The following is a 19,144-nucleotide window of genomic DNA, read 5'->3' as shown; positions in this document are numbered from 1 at the left end:
ATATGAAGATGCTTCACCCTTTTGCTTGCTTTGGTCCTCAGCTCCACTGAAATGAGATGCTAACTGGTGCCCCCCATTTCAAGGGCACGGCTGTCTTGTAGCTTGCTTACAGGGGCCACCACTCCCATTAGGACTCTATACAGCAGCTCAGACCCTTCCAGATGTTTCCCTCCATCAGGGAAGTAAAAACCGATACCCCAAAAATCTTGTTGCTCTTTAACATATTACTGGGCTTCAATCTAACTGTTCTGCCACAGACCCAACATAAGAGAAAACACCATAGTATCGCTGGCAAATACTATATAACAACAAAGAAGTCAAAAGTTCATTAAAAAGTTGTTTTCTCTTATTCAGCTTTGTCACAGCATCTTATTTCTGAAAAAAATACAAAATACCAAAAAAACCAGAACTGTCATAATATAAAGAGCAACCCCCCCCCCCCACACACACACACACAGGGGAGGGTAGTATATAAATGTGATATTTTTTTTAAAATAATCTATTCAAAATGCTTATCGGCAGAGACAAAGGTTTGTCAGCTATATGATGGTGTTTCATCTCAGAGCCAGCATGGTGTAGTGGCTAAGAGTGGCAGCTTCTAATCTGGCAAGCCAGGTTTGATTCCCTGCTCCTCCACAGGCAGCCAGCTGGGTGACCTTGGGCTAGTCCTGATAGTGCTGTCCTCACAGAGCAGTAACATCAGGGCTCTCTCAGCTCCACCTGTCTCACTGGGTGCCTGTTGTGGGAAGAAGAAGGGAAGGCAATTGTAAGCTGCTTTGTGCCTCCTCCGGGCAGTGAAAAACAACAACTCTTTTATATTGGTATTGAAGCCAATTCCTGTGGTGCCTATATTTAGTCACCTCTACTGCATATCCAGATAACTAACCTCTGAAATGAATTACACAGACCTTTAAGAGGTGTGGGGTTTCTCCATCGGTGTTAACAAGCCGTTCCTGGAAAAATTCTTTCTTTCCAGAACTGCCCCCAACCGTGGGAAGCCTGTCTGTCTTAATTCTGGTCACCCTGCCTATTTGTGTTTGAAGAGCATCTGCAGCACAAGAGCTGTCTGGCAAGAGACAGGCAGATCCGTAACTAGCTCTGGCAGGCCGCTGGGTTCAGCCTGAAGAGTTTGGAGTCACTGGGATAACATATGCACCTGTTAGCTGTCACGGAGTGTGCTGGAACCTCTCTTGCAAGCCAGATCACATGGCTTCCCCCTCAATCCTTGAACAAAGGAGAATTCCTCATCCGAGAAGCAGCATCAATAGATTTCCCAACCAAATGCTGCTACGGAGCTGATTACCAGGAAATTTTTGCCTTGGAGAAATGCTGCTTTCTGCCAGCATGTATAACTTGCTTGAGAAAGCTGACCTCTGGGGATTTAGCTGCCAGTGTTGTTATGGTGCAAAGAGAGCTCTCACCTACAAAAAGCTCCTACTAGAAGCAAAGCCTCTTTTAAAAAGTCTTCCAGGTGCCATCAGTCTCTTGTCTATGGTTCGTTTGCAAGCACTTGACAATTATTGCATTTTCCCGTCCAACGGGAAGGTGGGTCAGCCCACCGGGAAAGAGGACATTTTCCTGAGCACAGGCCAAGACGAGGTTGATCACAGTCACTGGTGCCAAGAAAAAGGGAGAAAACAATGTACTTATGAGCTTCTGGAACATAATGAGGCAACCTTGGTCCGGAAGGCCACATTTCACTTTTACATCAATAACAGAGCTGCCTAAAAAGTGAGCCACAAAGGAGCCACAGGAGGGGCAGATTCAGACCGGGGCCACGCTACTGGAGAGAGGGGGAGTTTCCAAAAATCAGCTTGCAGGGCCCAATGACCGCTCTGTTTGGGCTCCAAATGTGGTTGTGGAAATTCCGGGAGATTTGGGGGTGGAGCCTGGTGAGGGCGGTATTTGTGGAGGGGAGGGTAGCTTATCAGGGGGTAATGCCATGTTCTCTGGAGATCCATTTTAATTCCAGGAGAACTCCTAGCCCCACCTGGTGGCTCGCCATCCTCTTTGCTTTCCCACATGCCAACCCAGGCTGGATGTTCGGTCCCACAACTTGCGATGTGAAACTGAGCTTACTAGAATAGTGATCATGAGGATGAAGACACTGAAGGACTGTCTGTGAAGGGCTTGAAATATTTGCAAGTGTTGTGGTAAAGCATGATTGTGATTGCCCAAGAGGAAAGCCTGATCTCCCCCCCCCCAAAAAAAAACACACACACACACACACAAAACAAAACAAAACCCCAACAACAACACTCTGGAAAACAGTTTGGATTCAGCCAAAGGGAAAATGCATGGTTGAGTCACGGACCTAATGAATGTGAAACATCCCATTTGAATAATTTGGGAGAAAAGCAAAGAAAACTGTCCAAGCATGAGTCAGTTCTCCTTCTCATCTGAGAAGCCCTCAAGGAACATGCACAATATGGTCTGCTTTCACCCAATATCCAGATGGCGGGAAGAAGGGGAACAAGGACTGAAAACTCCACTGCACATTGGCCCTTTCTCTCCCATCCACGTCACGCAGGGTAGTTGGCACAAGGCCATGTGCAAGAGAGCAGGCATGCTTTCATGGGGGGGGGAGGGGGGCGGAAATCAAGAGCTGTATTTACAGAATGCTTAGCTCGCATGCAGATGGGCATTAAATCTGCCCCAGGCCCTTTCATGTAAAATTTCCTCTGCGGAAGCCACTCAAGACAGCTCATGTGGTGCAATGCAATCTGTCTTGGTGCTCAGCCTTCAAAAATATCCCAGGTTCGGATATCTGTGGGAGACCTCGTTCTCGGTCTTTTTGCTATTTAAAGTGAGGCTGGTAGTCGGAAGAACAAGAAGCTTCTCTGTGACTGGTGCATTCAGAGGAAGTTTGCTCACTGGAGCTTTTGTCCATCCATTTTTAATTGTTTGGGGTCCTCGTATGCAGTTTGCTGGATGGGCTGGTTCGATCCCATTTGTCCACGATGTGTCTTTCTGCACCAAAGTATGCCCTGCTCTGAACGGATCCTTATGAGCTGGAATCTCTTTGTTAGATGGGGCGCCAATTCTATATTTAGGCACCCCCACCCTTTCGCCAGCAATGGATGCATCTGGTCAGACAAACAAGGGCTTACTGTGCTCAAAAATAAATTATAATGCGACCTGTCAGCAAATACGAGATGACGGCGGCACTGAAAGAGGGCAATGAACACTCCTGGCTCATTTATGATTTACGCTCGAGGAGCGGAATGGAAATGACCTGGGCGGAAAAGGGGACGGAAATACCCATTCCTCCGAGTTTCCAACCAAACAGAAACGCAAGCTTTGTTTACATCAATGACGTGTCGGATTACTGGTTAAGTGGAAAGTCCGGACGAAGGGCTCGGGGAGCCACAAAACTGGAAACAGACGCAGGGAGAAAGAACAAGGCCGGGGCCGTATCAATTCATGTGGACACAGCACAATCCCCCCAGTGCAGGCTTGGTAACGTGATGAGGGGAGAGGAGCCGATCTGCTTCAGTGGAGCTTCCTGCTCCCCATCCAAAGGGCTAACTGCACTTGCTTCCTCTGTAGAAGCGATTATTGTTATTGTTGTTGTTGTTATTGTTATTTGGATTTATTACCCACCAGCTTTTGCAGCTGGATTTCCCCATGCAGAACAGGATAATCTACTACAAAAGTGCATTGAAAGTGCATTATCCAATGTGTGCAGAATTAGTCCTGTTCTCCTAAGTGAGATCTTGCTGCTCTTGACAGTTCTTGCCTGCCATCCCATCCTGTTGGACTGTGTGAACATACTTAGCTCAACCCTGAGAATTTTCACTCATTGCTGTGATGCCTGGAACTGAGGACCTTGAGGTGGCACCCTCTGTTGACCTGCACACCAATCCTTTTTGGGGAGGTTGTTTTCTTAAAAGCTTTGACTCCATATCTATCGCTACCTGCTTGCGATAGATTTCTTTGGGTTATCCTTATATTTTGGGGGCCAACCATGGTGGCCCCCCTTTCAAGGACAAAGGTGAGCTATATATCTTTGAAGCATGTATCAGTCCACTTATGCAGGAGAACAAGCCCAGATTTAAGGCCCAGATTTTATTCCTTTTCTTTGGCATTTCTAATTCTCTCTGGACTTGAGTATATAGCACTCCAGGGCCTTTTCCTGCCGTTTAAGAAGCTGAAAATGGTTCAATGGGATGGAAATGAAAGCCACTAATTTGGACGGGGTGTTATTTCTGACCTCTCTTTCAAACACAATTTCCCTTCTCTTCCCCCCTCCCCCTTCCATCGGCAGGATGAATAAAAGATGAGGAAGCCGGCTGTAGACGCCTGAAGTATTTATTACTAGCAGGCGACGAAAATGGCAAGGGAATGTTTATAGAAGCCTCTGGTGGAGAAACCACTTAAAAATTTATTATATTCACTAACTGGTCTAAAAAAAGGAAGTGAAGGTGAGCCATCCTCCCAGCCTCGCCTGGAACATGACCCTTGGGGCGATATTAAGGTCATTTTTAAGACAGGGCCTTCCCGTCATACATGGAGGCAGAAGAACAAAGCTACCACCTGCTGAGATGGGCCTACACAGAGCTTGTGACCTACCAGCTGTGTATGTGGGCGGTGAGATGCCTGACAACCCCCTCCATTTCTGCAGCCCCACACAAGCGGTAAGAGCAGGAGGTTTGTAGCCCAGTTGTGAGCTTGTCAACGCAGAGGTACATCCATTTGGGGTCGCATAAGATTGCAGCTTCGGACACAATCTGCATGTGGCTTCAGTCCATTCCACTTTCCTTCCAGTGTTGTCTTCCATTGACCTAACGCAGCTACCCAGGATGCAGTCTCCAAGGGGAGACCCCCACGAGAACCAAAAGCATCTTTTTATTATTTTTGCTGGCTGGTTGGCCACCTCCATACTGGCCTCTCCTCGTTGCTCTATCGATCCCCCTTCGTGTATGCCTTTAGCGTATTTACACCTTGCTTTTCTCCCCACCAATGGGATCCAACGTGGTCTACGTCAACTTCAATAACTTTCAGAGCAAAATCGGCCTCCACGCATGAGCCGCCAAGAGGACATGGGGCCTCTGAAATCTTTGAAAATTTGGGGGCTTCCTCATGTCTGTCCCAGAGGACGCACCATCTAACTGAACAAAAACGGTTCTCTCTGATACGTTGAAGGTCTAACTCATTGTTCTGAGTTAGATGGAGCGTGCCCAAGGTCGCAGCAACTTCTGCTAGCTGAGAGACAAAACCGCAATCATCCAAAGCAGTAATTTTCTCCAGGAGAATAAACCTCTGTTGTCTGGGAATCGATCATATTTCCAGAAGATCTCCAAGCCTCTTACTTTTTACAGTGTGCTCAGGGCCCTGCCTGGAGATCGGCTACCCTAGGCAGGCCCACACTGTAAAAAGTAAGAAGTAAAACCTAAGGGACAGTGAGGTCCTAGGTAGGGTTGCCAAACTCCACCTTGAGATCTCCTGCTAGTACCGTTGACGGTCCTGAAACAAACAGTACAAAAAACTGCTCTTTGCGATGGGTTAAAACGCACACACAAAGGAAATGCTGAAACAAAATCTGTAACGAAGGCTGTGTGCCTAAAATAAAGCAAAATATTTTTAAACAGGCAGCGCAGAGAACGTTGTGTTCCTTCGACAGACCTTATGTTCTCTATCTGCCAGTGAAAACTTCCCCTAATGGCTATTCCAGCTCTGAGCAAGGCCTAAAACCCTGGATGGGATATGACGGGGTAACAGCCAGCTGCTAGTCTCTGGAATTCTGTGGAGCGTTTTCTTCCTCGAGGCTTAAGAGAGGCCTAGCTTACTGTCCTTTGAGTACCCAGAGGGTTGACCAGCTCCAGGTTGGGAAATAATGGAGTGTTTGGGGAGGGAAGGGACTTCAAGAGGTATAGCCCCATAGAGTCCACCTTTTCTCCAGGAGAACCACTCTGTGGCCTCAAGATCAGTTGTGTAAGCCCCAAGGGGGACGCTGCCCATTGGGCCATGCGCCAATAAAAATACAATCGGAGAGGGAAAGCAGGTGGAACTTTATTGAAATAAAAGTGACCCCTGCAAAGACAGCTAGGGGATCTGCCCAAGACACCATCGCTTTCATAGTGTGTAATAAACCACTTTCAAGCGTGCACAATGCAATTTGTGATTATACCACCTCTGCCCGTTGGCCATGCATAGGACCATCTGCTACGAGTGCATTTCTGCATACCTTACCTGAGTACAAGCCCATCTCATCACAGAGACAGGAAAAATCACTGGCCACTATCTTAAGAAAACAGTGGATAGCATCAGGGTTAATTCGCCCACATTAGGCAAGAATAGATAATAGATGGATAATAATGTAATGTCATTTTTACTATGTGAGCCCCCACAGGAGGAGCCCTGGACCTGTTGTTGCCAATCTCCATGAGATGCCTGGAGATTTCCCAGAATTATAGCTGATCTACAGAGATTAGTTCCCCTGGAGAAAAATTGGACCTTTGGAAGGTGCAGTTTATGGTGTCATAACCTGCTGGTACGTCTGCTTTTCCAAAGCCATACCTTTCCCCAGGATGCACCCCCAAATCTCCAGGAAACCCTCAGCCTGGAGTTGGCAACCTTTCCCCTAAATCAAAAAATAATCTCCAAGTTTAAGAATAAGCAAAGTGTGACTCAGCCCCATTTGGCATCCCGGTTTCTCATTCATCCTGCCTTTGTGTGAACCTGCCTTATGAAAAAAGAAAAGAAACACTGCCCTCTTGTGGCTAGATTATTGTAAGGCAGCCTTTGCAGAAAACCAGTTCTTGCAGAGCTGAATTCTCTTGGGCATTTTGACAAATTGGGGCATGAACCCACTCCTCGGAGCAGAATAGCAAAGACAATGCCATCTGGCGTCTTCTATTTGGTCATCATACCGAAGAGGCAGTGGGGCACAGTGGTCAGAGTACTGGGCCTATTCTGCACACAATAGATAATGCACTTTCAATACACTTTGGAAGTAGATTTTCCTGTTCCGCACAGGAAAATCCAGCTGCCAAAGCACATTGAAAGTGCATTATCCTATGTGTGCGGAATGGGCCCTGGACCGAAACCAGAGAGAGCCAGGTTCCAACACCCAATGAAGCTCACTGGGGAACTTTAACCCAAGGAGCTGGACTCTCATCCTTGTTCACTTCACAGGGCTGCTGAGGGGATGAGACGGTGGGGAGAGACACACATGGCCCATGCTTCTTGGAGCAAAGACAAAATAAAAACATGCCATTAAGGCAGAAATAGAGACCAAGCCACTGAAAATGGAAAAAGCTCCTAAGCTTTTCATTTTCTTTTAAAAACTGGCACAGTGGTGGAAAATGCCATCCAGTCACAGCTGATTCATGGCTGCCCTGGAGCATTTTCATGGCAGGAAATATTCCGAGGTGGTTTGCCCTTGCCTGCCTCCAGGTACCAACCCTGGATGTGCTCTGTGGTCTCCCATCCAAGTACCGACCAGGACCGACCCTGCTTACAGGTGGAAATTTGAGAAGGTCAGGCTAGCCTGGCCCATTCAGGTCTGGGCACAAGCAGGCATAATAGGCCTCACTTTGGATATTTGCGGTGGGTGGGTGGCTCTTCCAAATTCGGACTGAAATAACTTTGTGCAACCCAGAGATGCAAGGTTCCAAAGCACCTTGATAAGACAATCCGTTTCTATGGGAGGAGCGTGGTGAGAACTGGTGGTGGTTTTGCATTACTTGCTTGACTTTCAAGACAGCCAGAGCAGGTAGGAAGCAAATATTCCAGCAGGTATTAAAGCTGCATCCTGTCCATCCGCCCCCGTATGAAATCACAGTTCTCTTACAGTTCTCTTGGCCCCACCTATTTCACAAGGTGTTTGTTGTGGGGAGAGGAAGAGCAGACAACTGTAAGCTGCTTTGAGACTCCTTCTGGTAGAGAAAAGTAGTATAGAAGAACCAACTCTTTTTCTTCAGTAATATCAGGGCTCTCTCAGCCTCACCTCCCTCACAGGGTGTCTGTTGTGGGGAGAAGAAAGGGAAGGCGATTGTAAGACGCTTCTGGTAGAGAAAAGTGGCATATAAGCACCGACTCTTCTTCTTTTACTTGTGGAGGGACTTCCATCTCTGCAAGTCTCCATGGTATGCCCCCATGGCTGCCATTTTCTTGGGGGTGGGGGCTGGATCTCAGTTGTAATTCTGAGAGAACTCCAGCCCCCACCTGGAAGTTGGCAACTCTGGTTTTAGGATCAGATCACAGGCAGGTTGAAAATAACTGACCTGTAAAATGCAAGCCTTTGGTGCAACCTAAAAATATTTTGATGGGCAGCCTCTTCAAGGGAGCCATAAGCAAAGTAATGTGACAGAGAAAAACCCTTGTGCTACAAGGCTGGGGGCCCCAACGGCTGTGATAGAAGACGGCCGCCTGGCTGAATCCAATTGTCTAGGACAGGGGTAGTCAACCTGTGGTCCTCCAGATGTTCATGAACTACAATTCCCATGAGCCCCTGCCAGCAAACGCTGGCAGGGGCTCATGGGAATTGTAGTCCATGGACATCTGGAGGACCACAGGTTGACTACCCCTGGTCTAGGATTCTGCTCAGCAACCAGAACACACCCAAGCCAGAAGTGATCCACAGCAGATATTCAGTTAGGTAGGGGGAGGAGGGAGTCTGTTGATTTGTTTGAACAGCATCCCAAGATGGCCGTCGGCTTTAGCTTAATTTCATTCAGAAATCAAATTCCGGGGATTACAGACAAATCTTCCAGGATTACTGAATTTACTCTCACTCGGTATTTCAACGTTTTCCAGAAAAATAACCATGCCGGCTGGGGTATGAAGAATTGCACAACTGGTTCCACATACTGAAGGGGAACTTCAGGCTTGCTGCATGGCAAACCACAACCGCAGCCAAGGGGACTTCCAAAAGATTACTGTACCCCGACAAGAGTCCCAGCTGTGCATACAGAAGCATTAGCTCAGCGGGGCAGGACAGGTTTTGCTGGAAGAACACCCAAAGTTCAAGCCTTGGCGTCTCCCATTAAATTTTCTCAATTAGCAGGTACTGTGGAGACCCATTTTGTCCTGTAAACCTACTGCCAGAGACAATAACAAGGTAGTAGGACCCGTGGTCCAACTCAGTATAACCCTGAAAAGAAAAAGGGAGAGAGTAAAATCTGTCTGTGCACCCTGAGGGCTTTTGGCAGACCAAATTTATTTAACTTTTTTCAAAAGCATGGCTTTCAGCTTAATCTGGCCTTTCATACGCCTCTATTCTTGAACCATTGTAAGAAGAGGACACCGGTTCTGAGTCTGCTGTTGTACAAGGGAGGCACAAAATACTGAGCAAAGCAGTCAAATGGATTTTGCAACACATCTGGCATATCCCATGTTAGGTCTTTATTTCTAAACAGAAGCTATTTACAAGGAAGTTAGAAAAAGCAGAACATAAACAGTGCCTTTGAGCACAGATATTTAACAATATATTCTCTTCGGGAAAGAATGCCATCCCATTTATTGTTCCCAACAAAGTAGCCTAATAATATGCCCAGAGAATTTCTGAATGGGAATGAAGTCCGCAAACAAGGGAAGAGGTTTTCCCCTGATAGCAGATATTGATTTACTGAAATAGCCACATTAGTATTGCTAAACCAGTTCAATATGTTAACCGCTGCTCTTTATTATAAAGTATTGTTACACTAAGACACACACACCCATGCCCCAAAAAAGTCATTTCCAGCAACCAAATGTAGCCCGGCCACTGGAAACAGCTTTTAAATAGCAGCACTGAAGACTTCGGCAGATTCTGCCTGCTCAGCACCAGGCGTGTCATTTGGGAGAGGGGGAAGGAGAATACAAATGCATCTCACAAGACAAGCAGCGAAGGAGAGGTGTCTAGACGCTGCCTCAGAGCAGCCTTGTTTCTGCCTTACATCTGAACAGCTGCTACCTAGAAGGGGTGGTGCACACAGCCAATGGGACCATTTCTATATCGGTTAAGCGCTTAGTGCTTGCTTTCAAAGTTCCCTTCTGCTAGAGAACAATACTAATTACCGTGCTCGCTAATCAATCAGGCACCCAGTGGCTGGCAATTAAAGTGCTGGTTTTAAGGAGAAAAACACAAGCACAAACCTTTTAAAACGGCAATTACCCAATTATCAAGCACAACGCAACCATAATTAACGCTAAAGATGCTTTGGAGATGTTGCATGTCATCCGTGCCGCAGACTCAGAAACGTTCCCCTCGTGCTGCTTCTATGTCTTCTGAATACAAATCAGAAGCCCTCCTTAAACTACTTGAGGAATCCACAATGGGGTGCTCATGGGTGCCACTGGCACACACCGATCACTTTCTTGGCACCCATGAAGTGTTTTTCCTTTTGCCCAGCTAGGCTTCTGATGGGCCATTTGGTTGCGTAGAATGTTTTCATAAAATGTTTTGGCAGCTTCTGCCAGCACAGCCCTTCGCTATTCGACTGAAGGTAAATGGTAGCAGCCATTTTGTGGCTCACTCCACTTTCCGTGGCAGCCATTTTGTGGGCATGCCAACCACTCTACGTCAGCATTACGAAGGTGAAATTAACCAGAATCAGGGTTATTAAAAATGACACTGTTTCCTATACTTCATGGTGGTTTGGCATAATCCTTGGGACCCCAAAACAATAATTAAAAAAACCATCACCCTAAATAAACATTCAGACCCAATAATATTTGCAGTATAATGTATGTACAATTCCATGCATAGGATTCTTTTTTAAAGTGTTGGTGGACAGACAAGCATCCCATCCCAGTTAATATATTTTGACACTGAGTCATAATGTAAGACTATTTATAGGCCTTAAGAGTCTCAATCGTTGCTGCGTGGCTGGCCTTTCATTTTCCTTCCTTCTTCTTGACCACTTCCCCCCCCACCCCCGAGACAACTAAGCCTGTAAGGATGGACCTTTATCGTACAGATTTCACATCAGCATCAAACTCATCCGTCGTTGCAGCTTCATGCCTTGCCCAATCTTGCCCGTCATGACTTGTTTTAACCCCACCAGGCTTTATTCCTGCAACCGTATTATCAGACGCGACCTTCAAACCCATCCCAAACTTGGACTGAATGGAAAATTCCCAGTGGTTGGCTGGGCATTTTCCATTGTAGGGTAGCTGTACTTTTCCCTGTGGCAGACTGAAATGCTAATCACGAGTGTCTTTTATGTTGTTAGCGATGGCTTTGAAGTAGGGCTGCAACTTTTATCTAGACAAAACACTCACTTGATATGAAGTGTGCTGCTAAGGACTCAGCAAAGGAGACAGTCATGACAAAAGCCCTAATAAGCTCCGTCAGTGAACAGCAATGCCTGCACCTTCCAGGCTGTATTTCCATACATACCATGGGCAAAAAACCCCACACTAGCAAGGATAAAGCATTACGTTTTTTTTACTTTTGGCACGAGCCAATGGCAGAAAATTGCCACTGGGCACGACTTCCAAATCCCCCCCCCCCACAGTCATGAACATTTGCTGGCAGGGGCTCATGGGATTTGTAGTCCATGGACATCTGGAGGGCCGCAGTTTGACTACCCCTGTTCTTTGTGGTCTCCCATCCAGGTACTAACCCTGCTCAGCTTCTGAGATCTGGCAAGATCTGGCCAGCCTGGGCTATCTAGGATGGAGGGTACAGAACAAATCCTAATTTGTAATGTCCTAACATGGGCAGCCTTGTGATCATCTGGGGGAAACGACATTCGCCTGGGAGATCCAGGTCAGGGCAAACCAACCAACCAACCTCTGGGTTGCTATTATCTCTGAGGGAGAAACGATCTGCCAAAGTTCCTGGCAAGCACAACTTGGCTAAAAAAAAACCCTTTGAAGCATTTTTTTTCTGTTCTTTTTAATGGCAAGATTCCATAGGCTTGAGAAGTTTTGAGGCACAGAGCCAGCGCCAGGCATAAATACGGCACAGCACAGGTAGTATCTGAAATCCCAGCTGGGTGGCATGAAGGTGTTCAAGCAGCCATTGAGTTCAGTGCCCTAACAGCTTCACAGTCAGAACGAAAAGAAAGCTAGCTCGTTTTCAGGCTTTAAACAGGCTACAGGAGAAAGTAGAAACCCATCGCATTTTCCTTTGAAATGGCTGTTTGGCATAAGAAAGCTTCCCTGGGGGAATCAACAGAAGAGCGAATCATCAGACATGCTACTGGAATGACACATCTGGGGTCATGGCACCCCCTCTCTGACTCGGCCCCCTTTCTGTGCACCTCTCAATGCAACGGGCGCAAGAATAGTTTGGTACTTGGTACTTTAAGACTAACTCAATGGGCAGTCTTTTGATGTACAACTTCTTACGAGCTCAGGCTTCAAATGAAAAGTGCTGCCAGTCACTCTGGACAAGACTGGGCTACTTTCGTTCAGCAACAATCCACCTCCGGTCCACACAGAGAGTATCTGCCACCAATTTCCACAGGGAAATCACAGCCAACTGCATCTTTGCCTCTCAATCTCTTTGTCACAAAACTGCTCCTCTCCCGTTCCCACCCCTGGGATGTCTGACGATGTTTTAGTCTAATAAATAATAATAAAAAAATTTAAACACTGATCCTTGCTTAGAAATCAGGCCACTGGAGATGTCAAGGGGAGTTCAACGCAGTGGCATTTCTAGGCATTTTTGCTAACGGCAAAAGAAAAATGCCTTCATGGTCTGCAGAATTAGCACAAGGAAGAGCCAGCAACCAGGCAGGTCTCTTATTTATCCTCTCGGTAGTAGCTGTCAACCGTGTCGGAGTTAAAATGGACCACGGTGACCGTGATGTCATCCCGATACATGCGAGCCAGGTCATCGGGAAGGGTCAACATGGCTCCCAGCTTCTCCGGATCGACCTCTCCATATTCGTTGTTCCCAAGGGCGTGTCGGATGAGGTGGGTGGCCACGTTCTCATCATAGGAGCGGATGCGCTTGGCTTTCCTGCGCAGCAGCAGGTTCTGCATGTAGCCCAGCTTGGCCGGCTTCTTAAAAGACAGCTGCATTCGATGCACGTTGGTTGCGAGGCGGTGCTCGGCCACGAGCCTGACTGCCTCTTCGTTGCTCAGCATGTCCCACAGGCCGTCCGAGGCAAGGACTAAAAATTTGTCCTGCCGCCTTATTTTGTGGTAGGTGACTTCTGGCTCCGCGGTTAAATAGGGAGGGGTGTGGTAGTTGGGAGGCACGAACTCATAAATGTTTAGTGCTTCCGCGAGGCCCCCATTTCCCAGCACGCTCTGTTGCAGCTCCTGGCTCCATTTGAACTGGACGTCACCAAAGGCCCGAGAAGGCATTAAGACGCCCAGCAGCCTGTCGTTCACGAAGAGGGTGCCGCCTTCGGATTTTGGGTGCTCCCTTCTTAGCCTCAGGACTTCCAGGTTGTTGAAGGCGTTGTGATCGCGCGTAAGAGGGAGGGCGGCCCACGAGCCGTCTTCATCCTGGACGCCGAGGACAGCCCTGCAGTCTCCGGTGTTGGCCACGTGCAAATGGACATTATCGATGTGTGCCACGCATGCCGTCGAGCCAGAAAAAGCCACCTGCAGGGCAATGTTCCTCATTAGCTCATTCTCCAAGGGCGCCTGGACCTCCAGCGAGAGGTCTGAGTCCAACCGTTTAAAGGCGTAGACCAAGGCTTCTTCCGTCGTGAAGCCTGATTCCATGTCCAGTAGGGCCTGCCAATAGACCCTGAGTTGTTCCAAGTACAAAGAAGCTACCTCTTGAAAGAACCTATCGTTCGGGTGCTTGTACCACTGCAGGATTGGCAGAACGGGCTTCATGGACTCCATGGCAGATTCCATTTCCTCCAGCCGCTGTCGAGGAAGGAGACAAATGGCTATATAAAAAAACAGCCTCTCGCTGACCGCCTGGGAGCAGGCATAGCCTGCGTGGCCGTCAAAGACCCCGAACATCATCCCCCGGGTCTGCAAGAACGCGGCTGTGCTTCGGCGGTCCTCGCTCGGGGCGTTGGCGGCCAACTGGTTACTCTCGAATTTCAGCACTGCACTGGGGTTTCTGCCATCAAATTCGGGTATGGTATGGGACAACTCACTTGCCCTTAATAGGTCATCTATCTGCGATGGCGTCAGGTGGAAGGAGAAGTCTTCCTCTTCTGTGGAGGTGTGCCTGAAAGCCTTGCTCAAGGTGAAAATGTCAACCGTGCCGCCGGCGGTGTTTGGCCATACAGAGGGGGAGAGACTTTTGGGAAACAAACTCTTCCGTGTAGCTTTCTTCTGGCTTGAAATGTACCTGGAATTCAAATGCCCTTTTCCGTGCAAAGCACAGATGCTGCTTCTGGCAGAGTTTATAATTCGGGAAGAGACGGGAACGGACATTGTAAGGATGTTTTGGAAACCTACGGGTTAAAAAAAAAGGTGTGGAATTAGCAGCCAAACAACAATTGTTCTTGTAATCCTTGGAACACAGGAGAGATATTAAACATTACGACATGGTTGGTGTGCTGTTGAGAAAACAGGCATTTTCCCATTATTTTTCTCCGACTTTTTAAAATGTTACGTCATGCAACTGCTATCAAGTCAAACCAACTTATGGCGACTCCAGCAAGAGGCTTTCAGGAACAGTGAGAAGCAGAGGTGGTTTGCTATCCCTTTCCTCTGCAAAGTCTTCCTTGGTCATCTCCTATCCAAGTACTGACCACACCAAGATCAGACAAAACTGGGCTAAACTAAGCTGCCTTCCCTCCCTATTTAACTTCGTGATGGGACTGGGAAATGCCATCTGTAGGGTTTTCAAGGCAAGAGATGTTCAGAGGGGGTTTGCTACTACCTGCCCTGTGTAGCAACCCTGGACTTCCTTGGAGGTCTCCTATCCAAAGGTGACCTTGGTGGTCTCCCATCTAAAGAGAGCCAGCTCGGCGTAATGGTTAAGAGGTTGGAAGCTGAACAGTGTTTACTGGACCTCTGTTCTTCTCCTGCTCTGAAAATCTCCTAAGGGGTCGCTGTGATTTGGTTGCAAATTGATGGCACTTTATTATCATGGCTATTTATTATGGATGGTCTGGCAACACACCAGCATTGCAAGAAATCTGCCCAATTAAATTTGTTGTTCTATTATCATGCATCCCTGATAACGATACCGCAACAATTTTATTCTCTCTGTCTCTCATGCAGATTCAGGCTGAATTCTTAATACAGAGACACTGAATTGATTTCACAAGCCCCAGGAAGGACATATGCTTTCAGATTTCAGCCATGAATTCCAGTCTAGGTCAGTCACGGAATGGTTTCTGGAGGGAGACAAAGATCTACGTTGACTCTCTTCAGGAATAGCTTCTGAAGTATTTAGTAGAATGAGGTCGCTCTAATCTTGACTGGCATTCTGTGACATTCTGTGCTCGCATGGGTTGGTGGCACCATTAAAACTCCTGCCACCTCTTCAACCTACTGAAATGGTCTCCCTCTTCAACTGTTCTTTTAAAGAGAACAAACGTAAACTTCCTTTGACATTCCTTAGAATGTCCGCTGTGCTGCAACTATTCAAATGCTTCCTTTTAAAAAATATTTTGAGGTTGGCGCTTTGTGAACATTTACCCATCTTGCTACGTGTGTGCCTAAAAACTCAAACTCTGGAGAGTGTACAGTGATTTTTCACTTGTGCTCACCAAAAAGGGAACATGAAAATAATTCATGCTTTCATTGCCATATACTTGTGTTTACTAAAAAAATGAACGTAAAAATAATTCATGTTTTTATCACTGTTTGCATTCCATCAGTTCAACGCAGGCTGGCAAGGCTTGTAATTCTGCAAGCCGGAACACACTGCGCCAAATCTGGGGAAGTGAAGGGGCAACTCACAACCATCCATCCATTCATTGTTCCTTCTCCGGCTCTCAGCAACGAGGCTGTTAGAAAGAGTGCCACACAAGAATCTAGGAGACCCAGGTTTGAATCCCTACCCTGCCATGGCTTGCTGGGTGACCTTGGGCTAGTCATACGTTCTCAGTCTAGCCTACCTCACAAGGTTGTTGTGAGGATAAAACGCAAGATAGGAGAATGATGTAAGCTGCTTTAGGTCCCCATTGGGGAGAAAGGCAGGGTACACACAAAGTAAACAAAAATGAAGTACACATACCTCCGGTTCAACAGCTTACAGCTTGTTCAGATTTTATATAAACTATTTATACAATTTTCAAAAGTGATCTCTTTTCAAATAGGCAAACCTACCTATTTTCATTCTTCTCTTGTGCCACGTTTTAAACACGTTTTAAACACTGCTGCAGTCTTTCCACTGAAATCTGTGGGACAACTCCAGCTATAAACCCCAGCCCTAAACATCCCTACAAGCATTTCCAGGGACTTCAATGTTTATGGAAGGTTGGTCTCCATACAAAAAGAGTTTACACAGGTATGAGAAAATTGTTTTTTCCAAATGTGCACTTACGGTCTAGTTACTGGAAACTTCTTGGTAATGGCTGCGCATTTGCCGAAAGCAGACCAGTTCTTAAATCTGCAAGATGGTGAAAAGAAAAAGTTTCCAGATAAATGACCAGTATATCCCACATGCCATTCACTAGGCAAACATTTCCAAATAATTTGCTAATCAAGCACAAGAAGTTGTACAATGGAGCTATTTTTATATTTCTTCTCAATGGAATTATTCTTGTATTTCTTCTTTGCTTAATCCCACCAGTTCAAAGCAGCTCATGTGGAATTGACACATCAAAATGCAGTTATCAGTAAAAAGTGCAATTAAACAGCTCCTCTCAAGATGAAAGCACCATTTCACTGGCTAGTTTTCATCAATAAAGTAGTTTATTGATGCGTAACAGCATGTAAACCTATTGTAATTTCAATCCATAATTCAAATTGTTTTCTCCATGTCTTGAAGTAACTGAAGGCAAAGTGATAATTCTGCACAAGCAAGGATTTTCAGCCCCTAACTTACTTTTCGCTGTTTTCTCCAGAGCAGCAAGATCAGATTCTGAATCGGCCCTTTGCCTCTCCTGCACGGCATGAACAGAGAAGAATGAAACGTTGCAGCAGTGGCTTTAGCGAAGGTGGAGTTAAGTCAACAGACGGTGTCTCTGAGCCAGGGGACAAGGTCTTCGTGAGCCCTGGAGCACAGCCAATCTCTTTTATCTCCTTTCAAGATTTACAGTGCAGTCCTAAGATGAATTACCCCTGGATAAACTCATTTATTTCAGGTATATAACTTTTCTTTAGGATAGCACCATTAACCCAAAATTACAAATCTGCATGCAAGTCTTACTGATGGAACCTGCCACTTTGCCTGAAGGTAGGTGTCATTAACAGTGCTTTTCACACCAGACGGTAACCTTTCCCTGTTTTCCTTTTGTGCTTCCGCCAGCTGTCTGTTTTATTTGTGCTAAGAAAGGCTGTTGCATTTTGTGTGTTATATGACTAACTAGCTTTTTCACTGCTCCCTTCCCCTGCATTTTCACCCCCACGGTCTCTTCCCTCCCTCTTTTCCACCTGCTGCCAAGATGGTTTCCTTCTGTTTGCAGAAACCAATCAAACCAAGTGATGAGAGTGATCTCAATTGAAATACTTTTAACTTGCTTTTCTCACAAGTTCTGAAAATAGTTTGCCTCCTGAGTCACCTCGAGAAGGTCACTGGAGAGATAGCACATAACATTTTCTGAACATACAACTATTTAAGTTACCTTGTTAACAGTCCATGATCCTGCTCTTTATTTTGGTATGCCACCAATCCTTCTTGAAAACCTAATACAAATCAAAATAGCTTTTTAAAGGGGAAGATAAAATGTAGCATTTATCAAATACAGTCAAATTGAAGCTGTCAAGCAGCAGACCTAAGCAGCACACGGTGAGGGTTTTTGCATGCTCAAAATAACTCCCAAGTTTGCAGGAAAATTTGCCACTGTGATCCATGTAATGGCCATCTCCAGACTAGACTTTTGTAACTTGATCTACACTGGGCTGCACTTGAAGATGATCCAGAATCTCCAACTGGTCCAGAACGCAGCAGCTTGAGATCTTACTATTAGTGGAGATTCAGTGAGGTTCAGTGGAGAGCAGAGATTACACCAGTGCTCTCCCAGCTGCACTAACTCTACATTGGAGACTGAATCAAATTCAAGGTTCTGACTTTAACATTTAAAGCTCTTAATGGTCTGGGACTCTTATATCTATGGGACTGCCTCTTCTGCTATTCCCCCCAAACAGCACTTTCAAAAGACCATTAGTCCCCCCCCAATTCTTGTTCCCTAATGAATGCTTTGCGCCCCCAGCCCACAAGTTTTTTGAGATTCCCCAATTTGGTGTCAATCTAAAACAACCCCAGTTGTTAATCCCTCAAAAATAAGAAGCTTTTCCATTCCTCTAACACCATGCAAATGAATACAAGACTGCATTTTGCCAAAGCCCTCCTTCCCCCATCTGCCTCAGCAGAGTATGCTTTGTGTCATATGATCAGCAGGGGGTCAGCCGAGGTAACATTAATTTAGAACTTGATAAAGCACAGCTGCCTGGGAGCAAATCCCTTTGTTGACTTTTTCTCAAGACGCTACTGCTAAAGAGCTGCCGGAAAGCTTGGCAGAGCCAGAAATGCCAGCCACGGTTTGCAAAAGGAAACGGGCAGGAGAAGGGAAAAGAAGAATTAAAAGGACAACACACGAGAGAATCCAACATTTACAGCAGGAACACAACTGACATCTAGTCAGCTGCTGCCACATTACAAAAATACAGATGGGTGTTGTATACCCATATAAAGAGCATAGAAACTGACCTATCAAGACTGCAGCTTACAAATGGAATAATCAGCAACCAAGAGGAACAATTTAGATCAGGAGTTGTCAATCTTTTCTTTAATGACACAGCCCCTTCTGAATAATGAGCAATATTCTGAGTTACTCCCCCCCATGCCTGGCACATTACCAAGTTTTGTTCTGTACTACATGTAGAACATGGGTTAGGAAGCATGCCAGAACTGGCGCTATCGGCTAGGTGGCATTAAGAAGAAAATTGTATGAAATAAACGTTTTGGAGAGGAGGAAGTTTGGAGCAGAACTTTTCTCAGTCTTTTCCTGGGTTTCCTACAGAATGCACGAGTTACTGGTACTTCATGAGCTACATGTCATAGCCCCCCACGCTTAAGATTTACCTGCTTCTGTTGAATTGTATCTAGGCGGTTTCCATAGAAATAGATACAATTCAACGCCTGAGTCACCAGGGAAAGTGGTATATAAATAAA

At 46.2% G+C, this 19,144-nt stretch overlaps 1 protein-coding gene and 1 long non-coding RNA gene across 2 annotated transcripts in view; one reads left to right on the top strand and one right to left on the bottom strand.

Annotated features, from left to right (window-relative positions):
- Positions 1–9,192: 9,192 nt before the first annotated feature.
- PDP2 (pyruvate dehydrogenase phosphatase catalytic subunit 2) lies at positions 9,193–17,655 on the bottom strand. The gene is made up of 4 exons (XM_077309950.1): positions 17,595–17,655; positions 16,856–16,913; positions 16,352–16,417; positions 9,193–14,306 (listed from the first exon to the last, which is right to left on the bottom strand). The coding sequence occupies exon 4, from the start codon at positions 14,284–14,286 to the stop codon at positions 12,679–12,681; it is 1,608 nt and encodes a 535-aa protein (XP_077166065.1). The 5' UTR covers positions 14,287–14,306; positions 16,352–16,417; positions 16,856–16,913; positions 17,595–17,655; the 3' UTR covers positions 9,193–12,678.
- Positions 16,875–19,144, top strand: part of LOC143823544 (uncharacterized) — a 9,465-nt gene continuing 7,195 nt past the window's right edge. Inside the window, exon 1 of the long non-coding RNA XR_013226501.1 lies at positions 16,875–17,206. This is a non-coding gene — a long non-coding RNA (uncharacterized LOC143823544). The remainder of the gene's footprint in view (positions 17,207–19,144) is intronic.

The sequence above is a fragment of the Paroedura picta genome, chromosome 14, assembly GCF_049243985.1.
Source record: "Paroedura picta isolate Pp20150507F chromosome 14, Ppicta_v3.0, whole genome shotgun sequence".
Taxonomy (NCBI): Eukaryota; Metazoa; Chordata; class Lepidosauria; order Squamata; family Gekkonidae; genus Paroedura; species Paroedura picta.
This window is presented reverse-complemented; position numbering and strand designations above follow the sequence as displayed.